We start from the raw sequence: 18,262 nt of genomic DNA, 5'->3' as shown, positions 1-18,262 counted from the left end.
AAGAAATGTTTATCCCCTCTCCTGCCTTCCCCCCTAGGAGGGAACCACCAACATTCAAGGCTGTCTCCCTGGGGCTGCGAAGTACTTTCTTTTTGCCCACTTACTTATTCCAGTTTGCTGGTAGGGGAGCAGCCCATTGGGTCCTTTGGTCCATGGTTTCTAGAAGGAGGTGGTATCACCAAGCTCTACTCCCTATCTTCTTGGAGCACCTGCATGCAGGGAGAGCAGGTTCTCCAGACTCTCAGTTCCTCCATTCAAGCAGAGGGACTCTGCCTCCTCTTTGGGTCCCCATGGAATTAGCTGGGGCAAGGGCCAGGGCCTCACCCTGGTCTCTCTGTGACTGCAGTGTAGGATAAGCCTGCTTGCCCTACTCTGATCCTTGCAAGCCCAACTCTCCATATAGCTCTTATGAGCATGAAGCTCCCAAGGCTCAGAGTCAAGTAGGAGGGCTCAAACTCAGCTGAGATCTCCCACCTGGGTTTTACCTGAGACCCCAAAATGAGGCTTCTGGAGTGCTTGCATGGGCAATAAGATTGAAACCTGTTTTCCATGCAACCACCAACTGTCTGTGTGTATGCTGTTCTGGAGGTAAGAAGTGGCGAATCTTAGCGTCTTCCATACTAGAAAGTATGGTCAGCACATCCCGGAGGCCCATTTCTCATGTCGGTTGGTCCACTAACCAGCACTTAGATAAATGCCCTCATCAAGGCCAACTGCACAATTTGTAGGGCCCAGTGCAGAGTGAAAAAGCCTTTTCTTCAAAACACAGGAGAAAGGGTGCCATGAAAGACACTAAAGTATTAAGTCTGATCCTCTCCTCCATGGTCTCTCTCTTGATTTGTCATGGTGTTTTTCAACTCGCTATTTATCATTGTTCTAGGTAAAGAAAGGCTTCCCTAGTGGCTCAGACAGTAAAGAATCTGCCTGCAATGCAGGAGACCCAGGTTCGATCCCTGGGTTGGGAAGATCCCTTGGAGAAGGAAATGGTAACCCACTCCAGTATTCTTGCCTGGGAAATCCCATGGACAGAGGAGTCTGGCAGGCTACATTCCATGGGGTGGCAAAAATCAGACGACTGAGTAACAAATACTTTCTTACTTTCTAGGCAAAGAAAAATGAAAATTCTAAGCAGGTTATGGAAGACCAGTAGCCCTCATCACAAAAGCCATCTGTCAATGAAGCCACAGTGAATGCACACAGTACCCGTGTCTCTACTGCCCACATGCACGCTTAGCTGTCCCATTGCACTGCACTGACAAAACCCAAGTTCAAGGCCAACATAAGAATTTCGGGACCACAGCTGCCCAGGTCACAAGCCCATGGAGCATGCTAGTCTTAGTGAAGAGACTCTGGATGTGCCAGAACAATTGTCAAGGAGACTCAAAGAGGGAAAAAAATGCTCAGATGGGTTTCCAAAATAGAAGAGTCTGGGTAGACTTGGGCATGCCCACCTTCGCTGTGCTTTTCTGTTTAACTCTGGCTACACACCGGTAGTTGATTGACTGAACTTCCCAGGAACCAAGGGTCTCAGGGTCCTCCCCTGCAGTGTGCACTGCTCATCTCGCTCAGAAATTCTGGGAGGTGATGAGCCTTACTTACCTCCAGGGCTTCTGGGAGGGAACAGAATAAGAATGCAGATTCTCTGCAGGGCACTTTTAGCTTTCACGCCAGGCTCCTTCCATCTTGTCCAAGAACGCCTGCTTGGACGGGCTTTAGAAGCAAACATTTAGATAAAGCGTGAAACTCCACTCACCTTTCCTTCCTGAGTTACCCTGGCTCGCAGGCTTATCGGTGACCGAACCTTGGGTGAGAGGGGAAACAAAAACACAGACGTTCAGAATGCATCGCGGTTGGTTTCTTTCAAAGAGTTGGTAAAGCCTGCTGTTAGGAGCATATGGTTATGTATATAGATACTGTATACACAACTAGGAACATTATATACAAAGTGAGTACATACATACATGTGAGTGGGGTTTGTTTAACATCAATGTCACTGGTATCACAGCACTGTTGAGATGAACCATGATTTCCAGGCTCCCTGGCAATAGTTTTGAGCAGATTTTTACAAAATTCCACATCCACATAACTCCTTTGTTGAACATTCCACTCACTGCCCCCTCGCCTCCACTTCCCACCAGTTCCACGTTCTGAGCCACATTCAGTCAGTAGGGCCGATGGCAAAGAAAACCCCTCTCACTGCAAATGCAGTGACTGACATCCCTTGCTGGTGAGGGCAGGAAATCGGCGATTTTCCATCTGCATTAAGTAGAAAATTGTTGGCCCAATTGTACTGAATGGGCCAAAATAGTCTGAGGCATGGAAACAATTTTCTAGACGCAGCCCGATCCTCAAGGAGGGTGGGTAGCGGGTGGGTTTGCCAAATGCGGTGCCCTGCATGTACTCGGGTGCCCTGAACCCCCATCTGACAGTCCTGAGCCTGCTGCACCTGCCTTCCCCGGGATGCCCTGCCCCACACACGCAGGGCACAGCCAGCTCAAGCATGGAAGGGCATCGGGGGAGGTCCCCATGACAAAAGAGAAGAAATCCATCCCTGTTCATATCCGATCCCTTCTCCATATACAAGCTTTGTGCGAATTCAATTATATTACCCTGCATGACTTGTTTCTAGCACATTTGTTTGCTTTAAATGAAACTTTCCAGGTCATTTGCAAGAAGGTTTCATTCCTCCCCCTCCCCACACCAACCCCAATTAAGGTTTCCAGTTTCCATGTAAACCACAAATAAAGTAAACTTTCCTTTTTGGCCTGCAAATTTTGGTTTCCTAATGTAGATACTTACTGCCCTTTCCACTCACTCTTCCCCTTATATAGCAGGGCTGGTCGAAAAAAATGAATAAATTTAGGGGAAAAAGAAAAATGTTAGGACAGGACTGCTGGAGTTTGGAATTTCCCATAGGCGTTAGAATAATGTTTTATACTTTGCTTGCACTTAAAAATTAAAAATACGTAAATACATAAAATCTCATATACACAGATTACAGAGAAATAGGAAGCAGCTGGTGGGTGGGACAGACTTTTTTTTAACATGGGCTGAGCTGCATAGTGAATTAAGGGAGTGACTTGAATTTCCTTACCATCAGAATGGAAGTGTAGGGCTTCTATAAATCCATAATACACAATCCCACAAAACTGACCTAAGAACAAAGTTTCTCTATGCCCATAGAGTTGGAAATAGAAAAGACTTGATTTTTCCTATGGACTTACTAGGAGGGTCGCTATGAAAGAGTGGTTCCCTAATTTGTCTCAGCATCAGAACCACCTGAGAAGCTTCATAAGCATGTAGACTCCCAGTCTCACTCTAGACCTACTGGATCCAAATATTGAAGGAGAAGCCTCAACATTTGGGTTCTTTTTGAATTCCCCAGGCACCGCTGATGACAGCCGGATTTCAGGGCCACTGGCACAAGTGTTTTCCATCACTGTATGTTACACCGGTGGCAAGCATATGGCAACATAGACCACCACTTCCCTCTCCTGCACCCGTGAAAGGCATCACTAATTGCTCGCCATAGCCTTTGATGCTGAACTCCCGTGCAGTCTTGAAATCCATCTCGATAAAGTGTGCCTAGGGTCTCTAGCAACCTAGAGCACCCAAGCTATAAACTTATAGACCGTGCTCTTTCGAGGTTACAGCTGATACTTGGGAAAAGAGCAATGAACCAGAAACCTAAACTCAAAATAAAGAAATACATACCCAGAGACATATACTGACCCTATCACCCAACTCCCAACAGAGCAAGCGCGTTCAGGTGAACTCCTCCCTGACCAGGAAGAGGACTCATAACCACCACCAGTCTTTCAAAGGTCCACCCACAGAAGCAGGAGACTGGCCAAGGTGTCTCTCTCCAACCCTTTTCTTTCTTCCCGCCCTTCCCTACGGTACCTGAACATACAGGAGTTTTATTCTGCACAGAAGAGCCACTGATGGGCTTCCCGTCTGGGGTGACACACCAGCAGTACCCGGTGTAAGTATGGCACTGCACCTGTTCGGGAAGCGGGAAGTAGAAAAGAACCATAAGTTTTGGGTCACAGTATCAACAGTGGCCTCCCATCCATTTCAAACCCTCCCCGGCAAGGCGGAGCGCTCCTTCCACCTCTCACTCCAGCAGCCCTCCCCCAGCGTGTCCCTTGAAGATGGGCCAGAAAACACTGTTTTCTGCGTGACTCTCAGGCGCAACCACAGCCACTTATCTTGGGCTTCGCGCTGTTTCCTTATGACATTTAACACTTAATCTCTTACACCACACTCAGAAATGTCCACTGCATGTCCCATCTCTTTGTAAGAAGTTCGGATTAGTGAACTAACTTGGCAAGTACAAGTTGGAATATCATCGCTGTAGGTTGATATAACCCTTAAGAAGCAGAGACAAGTGAAAGGCTTTTCTTCTTTTTCTAGCTTTTCCCAGCATCTGCTCCTACAGTCCGCTTGCCTACTGATCACGTGACTTTCCCGAGAGAAGGCCACACGTGATGGGGCTAAGACCACTTGGGCCTGCAGGTGCTGGTTCTAGATGCCCTACTGCACCACGGCTTGATCTTCTTCAAGCCTCCATGGTCAGGTCCACGCTGCCTGGGAACAGTACATAAAAATGAGGCTTTGGGCTTCGTTCGGGGTCACTATTCTTTCTCTTTCAATAGTTGTCACTCTGCTCACCTCCTCCACCTCACCCCACTATCCCTTTTCCACCCACTTTCTACACAAATCTGGGCATCAATCCCCTGCTTAAAATACCTCAAAGATTTGCCATCGGACTCAGGATGGAGATGATGCTGATTTGCACAAGCTTAGGGATCCCCATGATCTGGCCCCTGCTCTCCCCACATCCCCGTTTTACCCCCAGGTCTCCACATATCCTCCATTCCAGCCACAAGCAACTTGTTGAGGCTCAGAAACACACCCTAGTGTCTTATGATTCTAAGCCTCTGTTTGCTTCAACCAGTCAGTCTTTCTGGAATACCATTCCCCAACCCATCCCAGCCTACTCCCAAACCTTTGTCTTCCCACCTCATTCAGGATACACCTTCTCCTTAAAGTGGTCCCAGGCTCCCTATGTCCTCCGCCTCCTTCCTCTGACCCTCCACACAGCCTGGTTCCCCTAATGCCCCTATGACAACGAGCCTGATGATGTGTCTAGTCTATCTCCCCCATTAGACTGTGACCTCCCAAAGGCAAGAGACTGAAACTTGGCTGTTTCTCTATTCCAAGCATCTAGCACAATGCCTGAGATTTATTGTAGGCATTTGATGAGTTGAATAAATGCATGCATTATCATATTTCCTGAATTCTTGGTCTCTATCCATCCTAAAAATGTAACATCAATTTAAACAGCCCTGCCACATTAAATGTAGACCTCAATTACAAGATGTGTGCCATTAAAGTGTGGGCAAAAGGTGCCTCTTAGGATCAAGGACATATCAGAATTGAGCATACAAACTGAGAGGTGAGGGATACAGGGTACAGAAGGAAAGGACAGGTCAGACAGCCTCTGTAAAATCCGTAAGTTATCAGCAAGACAGAAAAGCTACAGAAAAGACTTCTGCTCTTGTGACGGCACCAAACACCACAGTTTCCCCCAAAACTAGTTGCTTCATTACACACTTGCACTCAGAAATTGGGATTTAAGAACAAGACGCAGGGCATCTCACTACTACCAGTATGATGACTGTATAATTAAGGCATTTACCTGAACCACGCATGCAGGGAAACTGTGTTCAATGCCTTCACCAAAGGACCACGTTTCACTCCCGCTTCATCTCGTGAAGACAAGCCCTGAATCCCAAGATCACGCTTGCTACCCCAGATGCTCACTCAAGATTAGTGTCCTCTGGCAGGTTAGTGCTACCTTCCGAGGAGGCCTAAGGGTGGAATGGAAAGCAACCCAGATACACCTGGATTTGAATCCTGGACCCAGCCAGTTATGGATTTGGCAGTTATGTTGCTTAGCTCTTTGAGCCCCATCTATAAAGCGGGGATCCTAGCACCGAACCTCGAGGGCACTGGCCAGGAAAACAGTGAGTGTGAGACAGTGCCTGGCCTGGGCCGCTGGCTGGATACGGCTGGGGCAAGATTGCTCTCGGCTGTGTCAGAGAGCCTGGCCAGCCGGCCTCCAACATGGGCCTAGACACCCCCAGGAAGCCCGGGAGACTCTGGTGGGGAGTACTCCCGGAAACTTAGAGTCCACCCCTTCAGACTCAGTACGGCCTGCAGGGGACAGCTCCTCGCCAAGGGCAACATTTTAATGGGGCCTGACTGTTTGCTTCTTCCTCCGTGGGGAAGTCTGTCCCTGGGGCCAGTGGTCACGCTGACTCACCCCGGGGCCCCTTGGCTCTCACGGCCAAGGCCAGCATCTCTTTCTTGAGGATGGTACCCGCCCCCCCAAGTCCGGCTCCTAGACGACACGGATGCCCCTCCTCCTGGGCCTGCAGAGTCCCAGCTGAGGCTGCTGGGGACAGAAGCACATGCCTGAAGAAGAGACAGAGTCCAAACCTTTGTTCCAGGGGATATAATCTGACCTTGGGGCTCCGAGGGCCCCCAGGGCCACATGCTACCTGCGAGTACCCGCTGTGCTCCTTTGGACATACAGATGCTGCCTCCCAGCCCCCACGCCAGGCCCATAGGCCCAAACACAGCCCCGCTTTCTCCCCAGGGCCCTCAGCATTTTCCTCAGACCAGGCTCCAAGGAATAGACTCCAGACGACAAAGTCCACAGGCTGAAGGCTGCTTCTAAGTCCTTCAGAGTTTTACAACTGAGCTTGAATGAGGAATTGTTGCCATGTTCCTCTGAGGCTTGGAATCCACAGTTATGGGCACACCTGCCCCAGGTGTGCTGCAGAGGAAAGAACAACAGTGAACAAAAGAAGACCCAGAGGACCTAGACCGCTGCAGGAAGCACCCGGCAAGGTCACTTTCCTTTGCTAAAGGATCTCCAAGTGAATGGACCCACAGTTCTCCACCTACAGGCTGTCTGCAAATTGTCTTGGGAAGTTTCCAAGATGTCTTCTTGAAGAAAAAGAAGTCATATGAAGACAGAAAGCAGTGGTCACAGAGTCAGACTGTAGCCTGCCTGCCTTAACTAACCAGCTCCACCACTTCCAGTTAACCACTGAACTTTCCAACCCTCTGCAGTCTTGAAAAGGCCTGTAGTCAAACCAAGCCTCAGACTGTCCATGACCATTTAGAAAGAGGGAGATAATAATACCTACCTCACTCAGTTGCTGGGCGGATTACACTAGATAATGTAAATAAAGCACTTAGCTCACATGGTAAGTGCCCAGTTAAACTTAGCTATTTATTTTTATTATCATGGTGTTATTTTATTAGCCAACTATCTGCACTCAAAGCACAGCCAGATTCTCCAATGGAAACTAGAGAACATTCTATTCCAACCAGCCCCAAGGGAAGGGGCGATTTGAAATCAGCAAAAAGTGTGAAAAAGTTTGAGTAAAAGAAGGGGAAGTTTATTTTCATATAGAAATAGTTTCATTACTCTCAGAAGAGAGAAGTAACGTTTCTTGTAGAAAAGCAATCAGGATGTAAATTATAATGGTTTATATATACATGACCAAATGTTAAATCCTACCTAGTTTCCCTTCTTCCCTTGCAAACTTTATTGTTTTAAATTAATAAGCAATCCTCCTTGTTTAGATGGTGACTGCAACATGAAATTAAAAGATGCTTGCTTCTTGGTAGAAAAGCTATGGCACACATAGACAGTGTATTAAAAAGCAGAGACATCACTTTGCTGACAAAGGTCTATATAGTCAAAGCTATCATTTTTCCAGTAGTCATGTACAGATGTGGAGTTGGGCCATAAAGAAGGCTGAGCATCGAAGAATTGATACTTTTGAACTGTGATGTTGGAGAAGACTCTTGAGAGTCCCTTGGACTGCAAGGAGATCAAACAAGTCGATCCTAAAAGAAATCAGTCCTGAATATTCATTGGAAGGACTGATGCTGAAGCTGAAGCTGCAATACTTTGGCCACCTGATTTGAAGAGCAGACTCATTGGAAAAGACCCTGATGCTGGGAAAGATTGAGGGCAAGAGGAGAAGGGGATGACAGAGGATGAGATGCTTGGATGGCATCACCAACTCAATAGACATGAGTTTGAGCAAACTCCAGGATATAGTAAAGGACAAGAAAGCCTGGCGTGCTGCAGTCCATGAGGTCACAAAGAGTCAGACACAACTGAGCAACTGAACAACAACACCTTTGTTCTATCTCCCCCTGCTCAAAACACCAGCCCCCAATTCATGAACTTTCAGACTTACTCTATGTGAAGAGCATGGACGAAGAGGAACTGACAAGGTAACTGGCCATTTCTAGGGTTTGGCATCTAGTGCAGTTTTCAGATCTCAGGGTTGTTCTAACCACAAAGGTATAGATACAAACCATGGCATTTCTTCCTACCCCACTCTGGAACAACCTTGAGAAGGTTAAAATGTCAACTGATGGGTCTTCCTTAAAAGACAAAAAGTGTTTTTACATCAATCTAAGTGAGGTTACTCTCTGCTTAGACTGCAGTGTGTTCTTAGGTAGGAAATTTCATCTCTGACTCATATACTTAAATATTTTTGGCAAGAAGCCCTTTGCAAAAACAGCCCAGTGGTTTACTTCGGGTCAACCTCTCTGTCCAAATGAAGACAAATCTGAAATTATTTTAAGCTTGTTAGTCTTCAACATTAGCCCAACTTGTGGACACCTGGGAAAATGTGGGAGGCCAGCACTGCCAGTGAGTGCAGTTGAGTAACTGATGAGCAGAGAACAGAGCAAACACCAGCTAACAGAGCAAAACAAACCAACGGGGGCATCAAAAGGGAGGAAACCATGAGAAAAGCAAAGCAGATGATGGGCCATATGTAGAGCCAAGGAGCACTCACATGTCACAGCCCAAATGGAAAGCACCACTTTCTGTCTTTACAATGATTTTCCAAACACCGCCATGACTGAGGCAGTATCTCATTTGGGCCTCAAGGTCACCCAGTGTGCAAATCCTTCATAGGAGAGGTGCATGGAGCAGAGGTTATTTGTTCAAATATCACAGCTAGTTCATAACAGCACAGGAATTCAGATCCCAAACTCCAAGCTCTCACAAAATTTCAGAATTGACAGAGCTGGAGAAAAATCTAAAGAGATCACTAGTCTCACCCAAACGCTTTACAAATGGGGAAACCAAGACCCAGAGACAAGAGAGAGAGCATGATGGCCAGTACCTAGTCCTGGCGGACGGGAGTCCCCCAGACCTGGAAGCGAGACCAAGAAAGGCCTGGGTCCCAGGACTGGTATAGAAGGGAACTGCCCAGGTATCTTTATTCTTTGTAATTCTCTGGAAAATGGAACTCTTTTGAGGGAGAAGGGGAGGAAGTGGGATAAATATTCAAATCAAGAGCCTTTTGCTCCAGTTTGAGTGGAAGGCCATTTCTGGAGTAGTTCGGATGACAACACGGGGGCCTCTGCTGTGCCCCCTGGCCAGCCTGCTTTCCTCTAGCTGATCTTGGGGGGCTCCTTGGACAGGGTCGCACCTCACATCTCAAAGTAGCTTATTTGTTGTTGGACTTTTGCTGTTTTTCCTACCAGCTTCCCTAGGAGAACAGTCTCCCCAAGTGTGGCTTCTGTCTTCCCTTCTCCTGGAATGTGAAGCTGCTGCTCCTCCATCTTTCTATCTGTCACTTTGCTATAGCGATGGATACAGTTGATGCCCTTTGGAGTGTGACCAGGAATTATTGGGGATGAAGGGGTTCTCTAGCCAAATAACTTTGGATATATTGAGCCAAATAAAATAAAAAGATTTGTTGATGGCAGGACTTCTCAGAACCTTAAATCAGTTCACAATTCAGCTCTAAGAGGAAGATACCATTTGCAGCAATTCCTAAACTTCTTTAACAGTTGGAACTTCCCTTAACTGTGAGTGAGTGAACCCAAATCCCCCTAAAACTGAGTTCCCCTGCTGAGTTCATGATTAATCTCTCTATCCAAAACTTTATCCCCTTTCTGGTCCTGCTTGTATTCCCCTCAGAGGGTAGAGGAATATCAAAGAAAAGGTGGAGTTGAAACTGAACAAGACCCTGTGTGGCCCTCTCAGGTATCAAAGCCCATTCCTTGTTTGTAGAAAAAGGCTTTAGTCTCCTAGGCCTTCCCTGAGTTCCAAAGAGCAGACTCAAGCAGTTACTAACTAGGGAAGTGAGAGAATGCAGAAACAAAGGAAGAACAGTCAAGCAAGAAAAGTAATGATAGCTTAAACAATAGGTCTTCAATAAAACAGAGCCCCAGCTCCAGCTCAGTAAGAACCTAGAGAGGTGAGATGGGGGGAGAGGTGGGAGTGATGTCCAAGTGTGAGACGACATAGGTAAACCTGTGGCTGATTCATGTCGATGTTTCGTAGAAACCAACACAATACTATAAAGCAACTATTCTTCAATTAAAAATAAATAAATTTTAAAAAACAGCCCCAGTTCCTCATCAAGGAATCTACATAATAATCTGATGCATATCTTTGGGTTGTTTTGCAGAAACTATGACCTCCCACACAGATAGATGGATGATGATGACTACATGCTGACCACAGCATATAGACCCTAGACTGGATGGAACCAGACATTGATGATTAAGATCCCAGAAACATCACCCTATTACCTCACCACCAACCAATCAAAAGAAAGTCCACAAGCTGCAACCTTCTTTCCAAATGTTGCTTTTAAAAAGGCTGCCCTGAAAGTCATGAGGGAATTCAGGTCTTTAGAGAATAAGCTGCCTGTTCTCTTTGCTTGGTGCCCTGTGATAAATGCTATACATCCCTTCACCTGTACTTGGTGTCAGTTAATTGGCCTTGCTGTGCATAGGTGAGGGAGCGTGAACCCAAGTTCAGTTCAGGAGCATTCTACGGTAGTATTAGCATTCTATGAAACATGCTTTTTTTAAAAAAAAAAAAAAGGGCAGTATAATGATGTGCAGGGCCTTGCCATATTTCTCTTTTTCCCAGTCATACTTTCTTACTATCCAGGTATCAGGCTTTCATTTAGTTCACTCTTCTTGAAACAATTTCCCTCTGGCAAATCCCCACCTCCTTCTCTGTAATGCTCTCTCGTGTTCTATTTATTAAGAAATCCATCTTGAATTGCCTCAGACCTTCACTGACAACTGGGGTCCCCTCCAAGGCACCTTCAACCCAGTGGCTACATCCCTCCCACATCCCTCTTCTTTGTGCTTCTTTTGTAAAACAGAAAAATGTGAACCATATGCAAAAAGACAGGCTTGATTCAGCATTCTTAGTAGCAACTACCAAACTTGTAATGAAATGACTACTATCATGTACAGGAACATTTCCCAGCGGGAAAAAGTTAAACTAAAAGCAGAAGGCATGTGGATATTTCTCTAACTCTCCTTGGCAGTGGGATTATGAAACATATTTTTTTCTTTAATCGGCCAGTTGTTCCAAAGCAGTTAGTAGGTTTTTTGGATTAAACGAATGCACAAAGTTAAACATCTTGCTGTAGATCTACCCAACAACTTAGTTTCAGTGCAGTATTTTCAGCAGGCATATTTTCCTTTCTTCTGCATTCCCTATAGGACCCCTTGTAGAAAATTATGTTTTTCCATTGGTGCCACGCACCCTAGCTGAATGACTTAGAGTCTCCAGGCCATCTGAGGTTGCCACTTATCGCCCTAGAATCTCTCTCCATCAGGAGCTGCAAGAGAACATTGCTTATTGCACAGTAAGATCCATGGGGAGGGCTTATGAAAACAAATTGCTAGGCCCTGCTCACAGAGGTTCTGGATTCATTAGGGATGGGGTTAGCTGGAGAATATGCATTTCTAACAAGTCCTCAGGTGATGCTGCTGCTGCTGGTCCAGGGCCACACTCCAAGCACCACTGTTTTAAGAGACACTTCATCACGCCATCCTTTCCAGCATTTATCATGAAATACTCAAGAAACAAGCACTTTTCTAGGTGGGAATTTGGGAGCAAGGGGCCATGGGACAACACTTCTTTCCAAAGTTTTTCTGTTCCAGTTGTTTTGATGATACGTGGTCTTTTAATTCAGGCATCTAGCGATTGTGGCCTTAAAGCTTCTGGGTGATTTCACACATGGAATAATGTTTGACTGCAGTGAGAAAAGCGAGGGTAGGCAGGAGAGATGGTGTAATCCTTTTGGTCTGGCTAGCTTGAGCTGTTTTTCCCTCAGTTTGGAAGAGGTTATCCCACAAATGTCCCCCTCATCTTTAGTCAGGTTTGGATGAGAAGCAACAGGATGCAGAAGGAAAAACATGGCTTTGGAGTCAAAATGACCTGGGTTTAAACACCATCTCTGTGTGACTTTCACAAAGTCACTTAACCTCTCCAAGCCTATTTATGAAACAAGACTAACGGTGCATACCTTGAAGGTTATTAAGAAGACAAAATGAGACGAGATACATAAAGCATCTAAAATAGTGTTGGATGTAGAGAATGCACTCAGCACAAGCAGATTTTGTCCTTTTCCCCTTCCCGTTTGCAGAAAGGATGTCCTTTGTAGCTTCAAAGCACTGCTATTCTTGCTGGCTGTAGACACTGTCTCCTGCTCAATGCCAAGTCTAGGGAGGACTGTCTGCTGGGGAATGAGGGATTTTCTTTTTAGAGTATTTACCTGGTCTTCCAGAATTTAATGGAGGAGAGGCAAGGAGGGAAGGTAACCCCTCAATTTCAAATTCTGTGGAAGTCCTTGTTGACTATGTTTTTTATGACTTGATGGTGTAACATTGCTGTCAATGTGATATTAGTCAAGCAGTAGAGAGTTAAGAATAAGAGATAATACTATTCTTTCCTAAGCTCTTTCTGACCATACCTGAAATACTGTATCCAGTTTGGGGAAGGACATTCTATAAGGGCAGGGCTGGTGGGGTTGTGGCGGTGTGGGGCAGGGTCCGGGGAGGGGGAGGCGGTGGGGTGGGGTTGACTCAGCAAACTGAAATCAGAGGAAAGAAGCCAAGAGGAAAGAGAGACATAAGTCTCTATGATATGGGAATGAGTGCTAGAACTAAATATCTTTGCCAGGGAGAAAAGAAATATTTCTTGGCTGTAAGAGAGGACTTTACAAGGACATAATGGTGTTTGTCTTCAGATTTTTTGTGGAAAATGAGATTTCTGTGGATTCTGTAAGTCCCTTAGATAGAAAGGGGGTCATCTATTGGAAATCACAACTCTCATGTCAACACAGAGAAGGACTTTCCAACTAAACTTGCCCAAAATGCATTATGTTGCCATTGGTAGTAATACATTTCCCGTCTTTGGTGGCAATCAAGCAGAAGATAGATGATGGCTTGGTGAGAGATTATAAGTAGAATCTGAACCCTGGATGTGGTGAGACAAGGAGAGGAAGGAAAATATGAACCAGATTATCTCTAAGGTCCCTTTTGATCCAAAACTTCTGTGATTCTACAACTGTACCCCAAGTTGAACTTCTGCTACTTAAGAGTAAGGTCAAAATTTACAAATTGGCACCTACTTGCCAGGGTTAGGACCACTTTTCCAAATACATGATGAAGAACATTTTTTTTTTTAGTTTCCAAAAAGTGTAAAGAGCGTCCCCCTAACACACACATAAAGATATTTTTAAAATCTTAGTGTCAGGGTTCCAGAAAAACTATTTTCTTGACTTCTTCCCCCTTGTTTGGTGCCTAGAATGACCCAGGTTTTGTAAACAGCAAACACGGCACCTCTCATTTGTTCACTTCTACTTCCACTTCGGGGGGGAAAGTATCAAATACTTTTTATGTTTTCAAAATATCCAATGAAAAATAAGTCCCTTTGTGTAGGAGCTTTGTTCAGAGCAGAGCTGTGGTGATCCGGCCAGTGGTGGGACAAGGGTGGCCTGCAGGAGTGGGGGCTCTTTCTTGCTTGCTGTATCTGTGCGTGCGTGCGTGCTAAGTCACTTAGCCGTGTCCGACTCTTTGCAAAGAGCCCACCAGGCTTCTTTGTCCATGGGATTCTCAAGGCAAGAATACTAGAGTGGGTTGCCATGACCGCCTCCAGGCGATCTTTGCAACCCAGGGATCAAACTTGCCTCTTCTGTCTCCTGCATTGGCAGGCGGGTTCTTTACCACTAGCGCCACCTGGGAAGCCCTCCTATATCTGATTTCACTTTAATTAAACTTTTCTGCCTTCATATCTCCCTCCCATGTTCCTTTTACTTTTCCAGACTTTGACTGGCCGAAAAAAAAAAATCTGATCCTGTCCATTTTGCAGAAGAGTTTAGTGAAAGTGAAGTCGCTCAGTCGTGTCCGACTCTTTGTAACCCCATAGACTGTAGCCTACCAGGCTCCTCTGTCCATGGGATTTTTCCAGGCAATAGTACTGGAATGGATTGCCATTTCCTTCTCCAGGGGATCTTCCCAACCCAGGGCTCAAACCTGGGTCTCCCGCATTGTAGACAGACGCTTTACCGTCTGAGCCACCAAGAGTTTAGTTGACTTTAAAAGTTGACTCGACCTCCCCCCCACTTCAGAGGCAGCATTATACTATGACACAGTGTCACGTGTCACGTGTCACAGGTCACCACCTGGCATGTCATATGTACCCACAGCAGAGTGGCAATAGCCTTGACTGTGTGTGTGTTAATGGGTCTGCCTGGAAGGTTCCTGAAGAAGGGTTTGCTGTGGGTCAACTGTGTGCCTACCCACCAGACTGAATATTATACTCATAAAATCATAGTAGGTATGAAGGAGACTCCAAGAGGTCATCAGTTTAATTCCCTTCCCAGTGCAGGAGCACCCTCCTTCCCCACAGCACCCCACCTGAATGCCCCTTGAGTCCTGTCTGTCCTCTTCCTGGGATGGGAAGTCCTCTTTGAGTAAAATATTCCATCTGTGGATTGCTCCTCTTGTAAAAAGTTCTTCCTGGGTTTGAGTCAGAATCTGAGTCATTAAATATTTCACTCAGTGATCCTGGGTCAGCTCTGTGGGACTACTCAAGAAAAAGCAATTGGCATCCACAGACCAAGGTGAAGATGGCCCTCATGCATCCCTTTGGTTGTCTCTTTCTCATCCACCCATTGGTTCTTCTCATCTTCAAACCAACCTCTGGCTCCTTTGACTATTCCTCATGTGACATGATTTCCCCAACCTGCTCACCTGAGTTATCCTCCTGGATAAGCTCCAGTTTGGCAATACCACTATAAAAGAAGGCCATGCCCTTTAAGAGGCAGTATGGTATAATGGTTAGGACCAAGAATCCTGGCACCAGGCTGCTTGGGTTTGAATCCTGACTGTCACTTGCAAGCTATGTGACTCCAAGAAAGCTATTCAGCTTCTCTATGGCTCAGTTTTCTTATCTATTAATTAAGAATACAATAGTACCTACTCATAGGTCATAGTGAGGGCTGAATAAGTTAATGGGTGTCAGGTACTTAGAAAACACCTTGGCACAAAGTAAGTGCTATACAGGTGTTACTGCTATCATCTGAAAAAGAAAAGAACAGCAGAGAGAGTGATGGAAGCCTCCATCACTGAGCCTCCCTGTTACCATGAGCAGCAGGAAGACCAGAGAAGCAGGCCTCATCCATCCCTTCCTCCCAAGTACACCCCCTTGCAGAAGAGCAGCTGTGGGTACTGCCCAGGGCTTGCTCCTTTTATTTCCAAGATAGACTTAGGGGAAGATTCACCAGAGACTGCAGGGAGGTCAGATACCCAGTTGGGAGCACCCAGAGCCTACAACTTGCTCCAAAGCAAATGATGCCAGCCAATCTGGGAGAGGAGGCTCAGGGGCCATGCAGCCATTGGAGAGGAGGACAGAGCAGTGGTTGGAGTAGGCAGGTCACCACCGAATACAACGGATACAGCATTGGAGCTCCACCCACCCTCATCTTGCCCTCCTCTGTACTTGTGGGTGCCCACAGGGTTCTTTCATTGAAAAGATGGCAGTGGTGGCTCCCACTATTTGTGAGAGATGAGACGAGTAACTTACTAGGCAAGTCCTTCCTGCATGTGGAGGCATCAGGCCCTGTCCCTGCCATGATTTAAAGAATTAAACATTTACTTTCATATGACCTCCAGTGGGTACATGGATGTGTTCTTGGGTGATGAAAATATTCTGGCATTAGATAGTGGTAACGGTTGCACAACTCTGTAAACATACTAAAAACCACTGAATCATACACTTAAAAGGATACATTTTATGGCATGTGAATTCTACCTTAATAGAGCTGCTATTTTAAATAATAAAACCATGTGGCTGGCCCACAGGATGACCTCTGGAGGAGCTCAGCTAGCTCCCCCATTATACAGTTGAGCAAACCAAGCCCAAAGAGGAAGAAAACTAACATTTGCTGAACAGCAGTTATGTGCTATGTTGTGAGCATTTTTGTATAAATTACCATATGCAGCATCTGGCTGTTTGGAACAAAAGCAATTCAAAGAAAAACACATGTAGAACAACTAGTAAGATGCTCTGGGCACAGTAGATGCTCAAACTGTAACAATAATAATATGTTTATTGAACACAACAGAAAAGGACAAAGAAGAGTGACAAGTGACGCAACGGTGGGTCTCTTGACCACTGTGCCATCTGTACATAGAGGATGGACTTAAATATTTAACAGTGTGACTGCTTTAAAAAAGTTGGCACCATCCATAAAACACACAGAACTGGCTGTGCTTGGGGCATCCAAAGGAACTTGATATGGCCAGAGAAGCTCAGAAGAGTCCAGCTATGGATGCAGCCAGGCTCTTAGTACTTTACCTACAGAACCCTCTGCACTGAGGAGACGCCCACACTATTGCTTCAGGTAAGATAGTCCCACGTTAACACAAAACGATGCAGCCCTTGGACTCATCAAGGACAGGACAAATCCTTCCCCCCCATGATGATACTCAGTGCTCCAGCCTGCCAGTGTTTTATCAGAGGTTCAACAGTTGGTCCACAAAGGCTCACAAGTGATGCAAAGCATCCATACCTTTAGCATAAAGCATACCTTTAGCACTTCCTGAGAATCTGGAAGACGGAGGCCAAGATGGCAAACACAGGTGTTTCCAAGACAAGCTAGTCATACCACTCAGCCGGGGTGGGGGTGGGGTTTTGGTTGCAGGACATGCGGTTTTGTACTGTGGGGGTGGGAGAGGAGTCACTGCAAAGGAGCCTCAAGGCCGGCTTCGGCTTCACAGCTCAAGCCCAAGCACTTAGGAGACAAGCTGCAGTCCCCAGGTTTGAGAAAACTGTAGGAGCTACAGAAATGCTGACAAGGGGAGCCCACCATCTATGCCAAAAGCCACAGAACTTTCTTTGCACTTCCAGCTTCTAAACAAAGCATTATCAAGAAGAAATTACAGCTCCCCAAACCCATACGACAAAAAAAAAAAAAAACTAACCTTGGGAAATAAAAAAACATATATGTGTGTGCTGGTGTGGGGAGCAGAGATTGGAATGAAGAGAAATGGGGACAGTGTGGGTGCCAGACAGAGCTATATCAAGAAAGACTGTTCCTGGAACATGGGGCTTAAAGTGGGACACACAATACATTTTTTTCATGTAGCAGTAATGTTACAAGTGGTGTTTTATACTCTACAGTATTATTAGAACTACAATCTATCTACATAAAATAAATTAAATGGCTTGGGGATGTATCTGGTAGCAACCACTAAATCAACTACATCGTTGCTCAACAGAAGGCAGTTTGGGAGTATGCATCAAATGTCTTTGAAAGGGCATGTCCTTTTGACCCAATATTCAACTTTCTGAAATTTAATCCCCAAATTTCCAGAATTCATGGTACCTTCATACAATGGGACATACGGTGATTTTTTAAATGACATAGGGTAATATGCAATACACCTGGAAATAAGTAAATCACAGTATAATTAATATAGGAAAGCATTAGAGGGCTTCCCTGGTGGCTCAGTGGTAAAGAATCTGCCTGCCAATGCAAGAGACACAGGTTCAATCCCACAGATTTTCTTATGGCAAGAAAATCTCATATGCCACAGAGCAACTAAGCCCGAGTGCCGCAACTACTGAGCCAGAGTTCCAGAGCCCAGGAACCACAAATACTGAGCCCACGTGCGGCAGCTACTGAAGTCCACATGCCGTAGAGCCCCTGCTCAACGACAAGAAAAGCCACCGCACTGAGAAGCCTGCACACTGCAACTAGAGAGTAGCCCCTGCTTGCCACGACTAGAGAAAGGCCTGTGCGGCAACAAAGCCCTAGCACAGTCCAAGATAAATAAATAAGCAATTTTTTTTTAATAATAAGAAAGAATTAGAAAGTGATATATG

At 45.8% G+C, this 18,262-nt stretch overlaps 1 protein-coding gene across 5 annotated transcripts in view; it reads right to left on the bottom strand.

Annotated features, from left to right (window-relative positions):
• Nucleotides 1-18,262, bottom strand: part of SMOC1 (SPARC related modular calcium binding 1) — a 146,097-nt gene that overhangs the window by 51,875 nt on the left and 75,960 nt on the right. For all 5 annotated transcript variants that reach the window (XM_027552279.1, XM_027552280.1, XM_027552283.1 and 2 more), the window contains exons 4-5: nucleotides 3,904-4,003; nucleotides 1,754-1,801 (exon numbers count right to left, since the gene is read on the bottom strand). In XM_027552279.1, the coding sequence (XP_027408080.1) occupies nucleotides 1,754-1,801; nucleotides 3,904-4,003 (148 nt within the window). The remainder of the gene's footprint in view (nucleotides 1-1,753; nucleotides 1,802-3,903; nucleotides 4,004-18,262) is intronic.

This window comes from Bos indicus x Bos taurus, chromosome 10 (assembly GCF_003369695.1).
Source record: "Bos indicus x Bos taurus breed Angus x Brahman F1 hybrid chromosome 10, Bos_hybrid_MaternalHap_v2.0, whole genome shotgun sequence".
In the NCBI taxonomy this organism is placed as follows: Eukaryota; Metazoa; Chordata; class Mammalia; order Artiodactyla; family Bovidae; genus Bos; species Bos indicus x Bos taurus.
The sequence above is the reverse complement of the archived record's forward strand: the minus strand, read 5'-3'. Positions and strand labels throughout refer to the sequence as shown.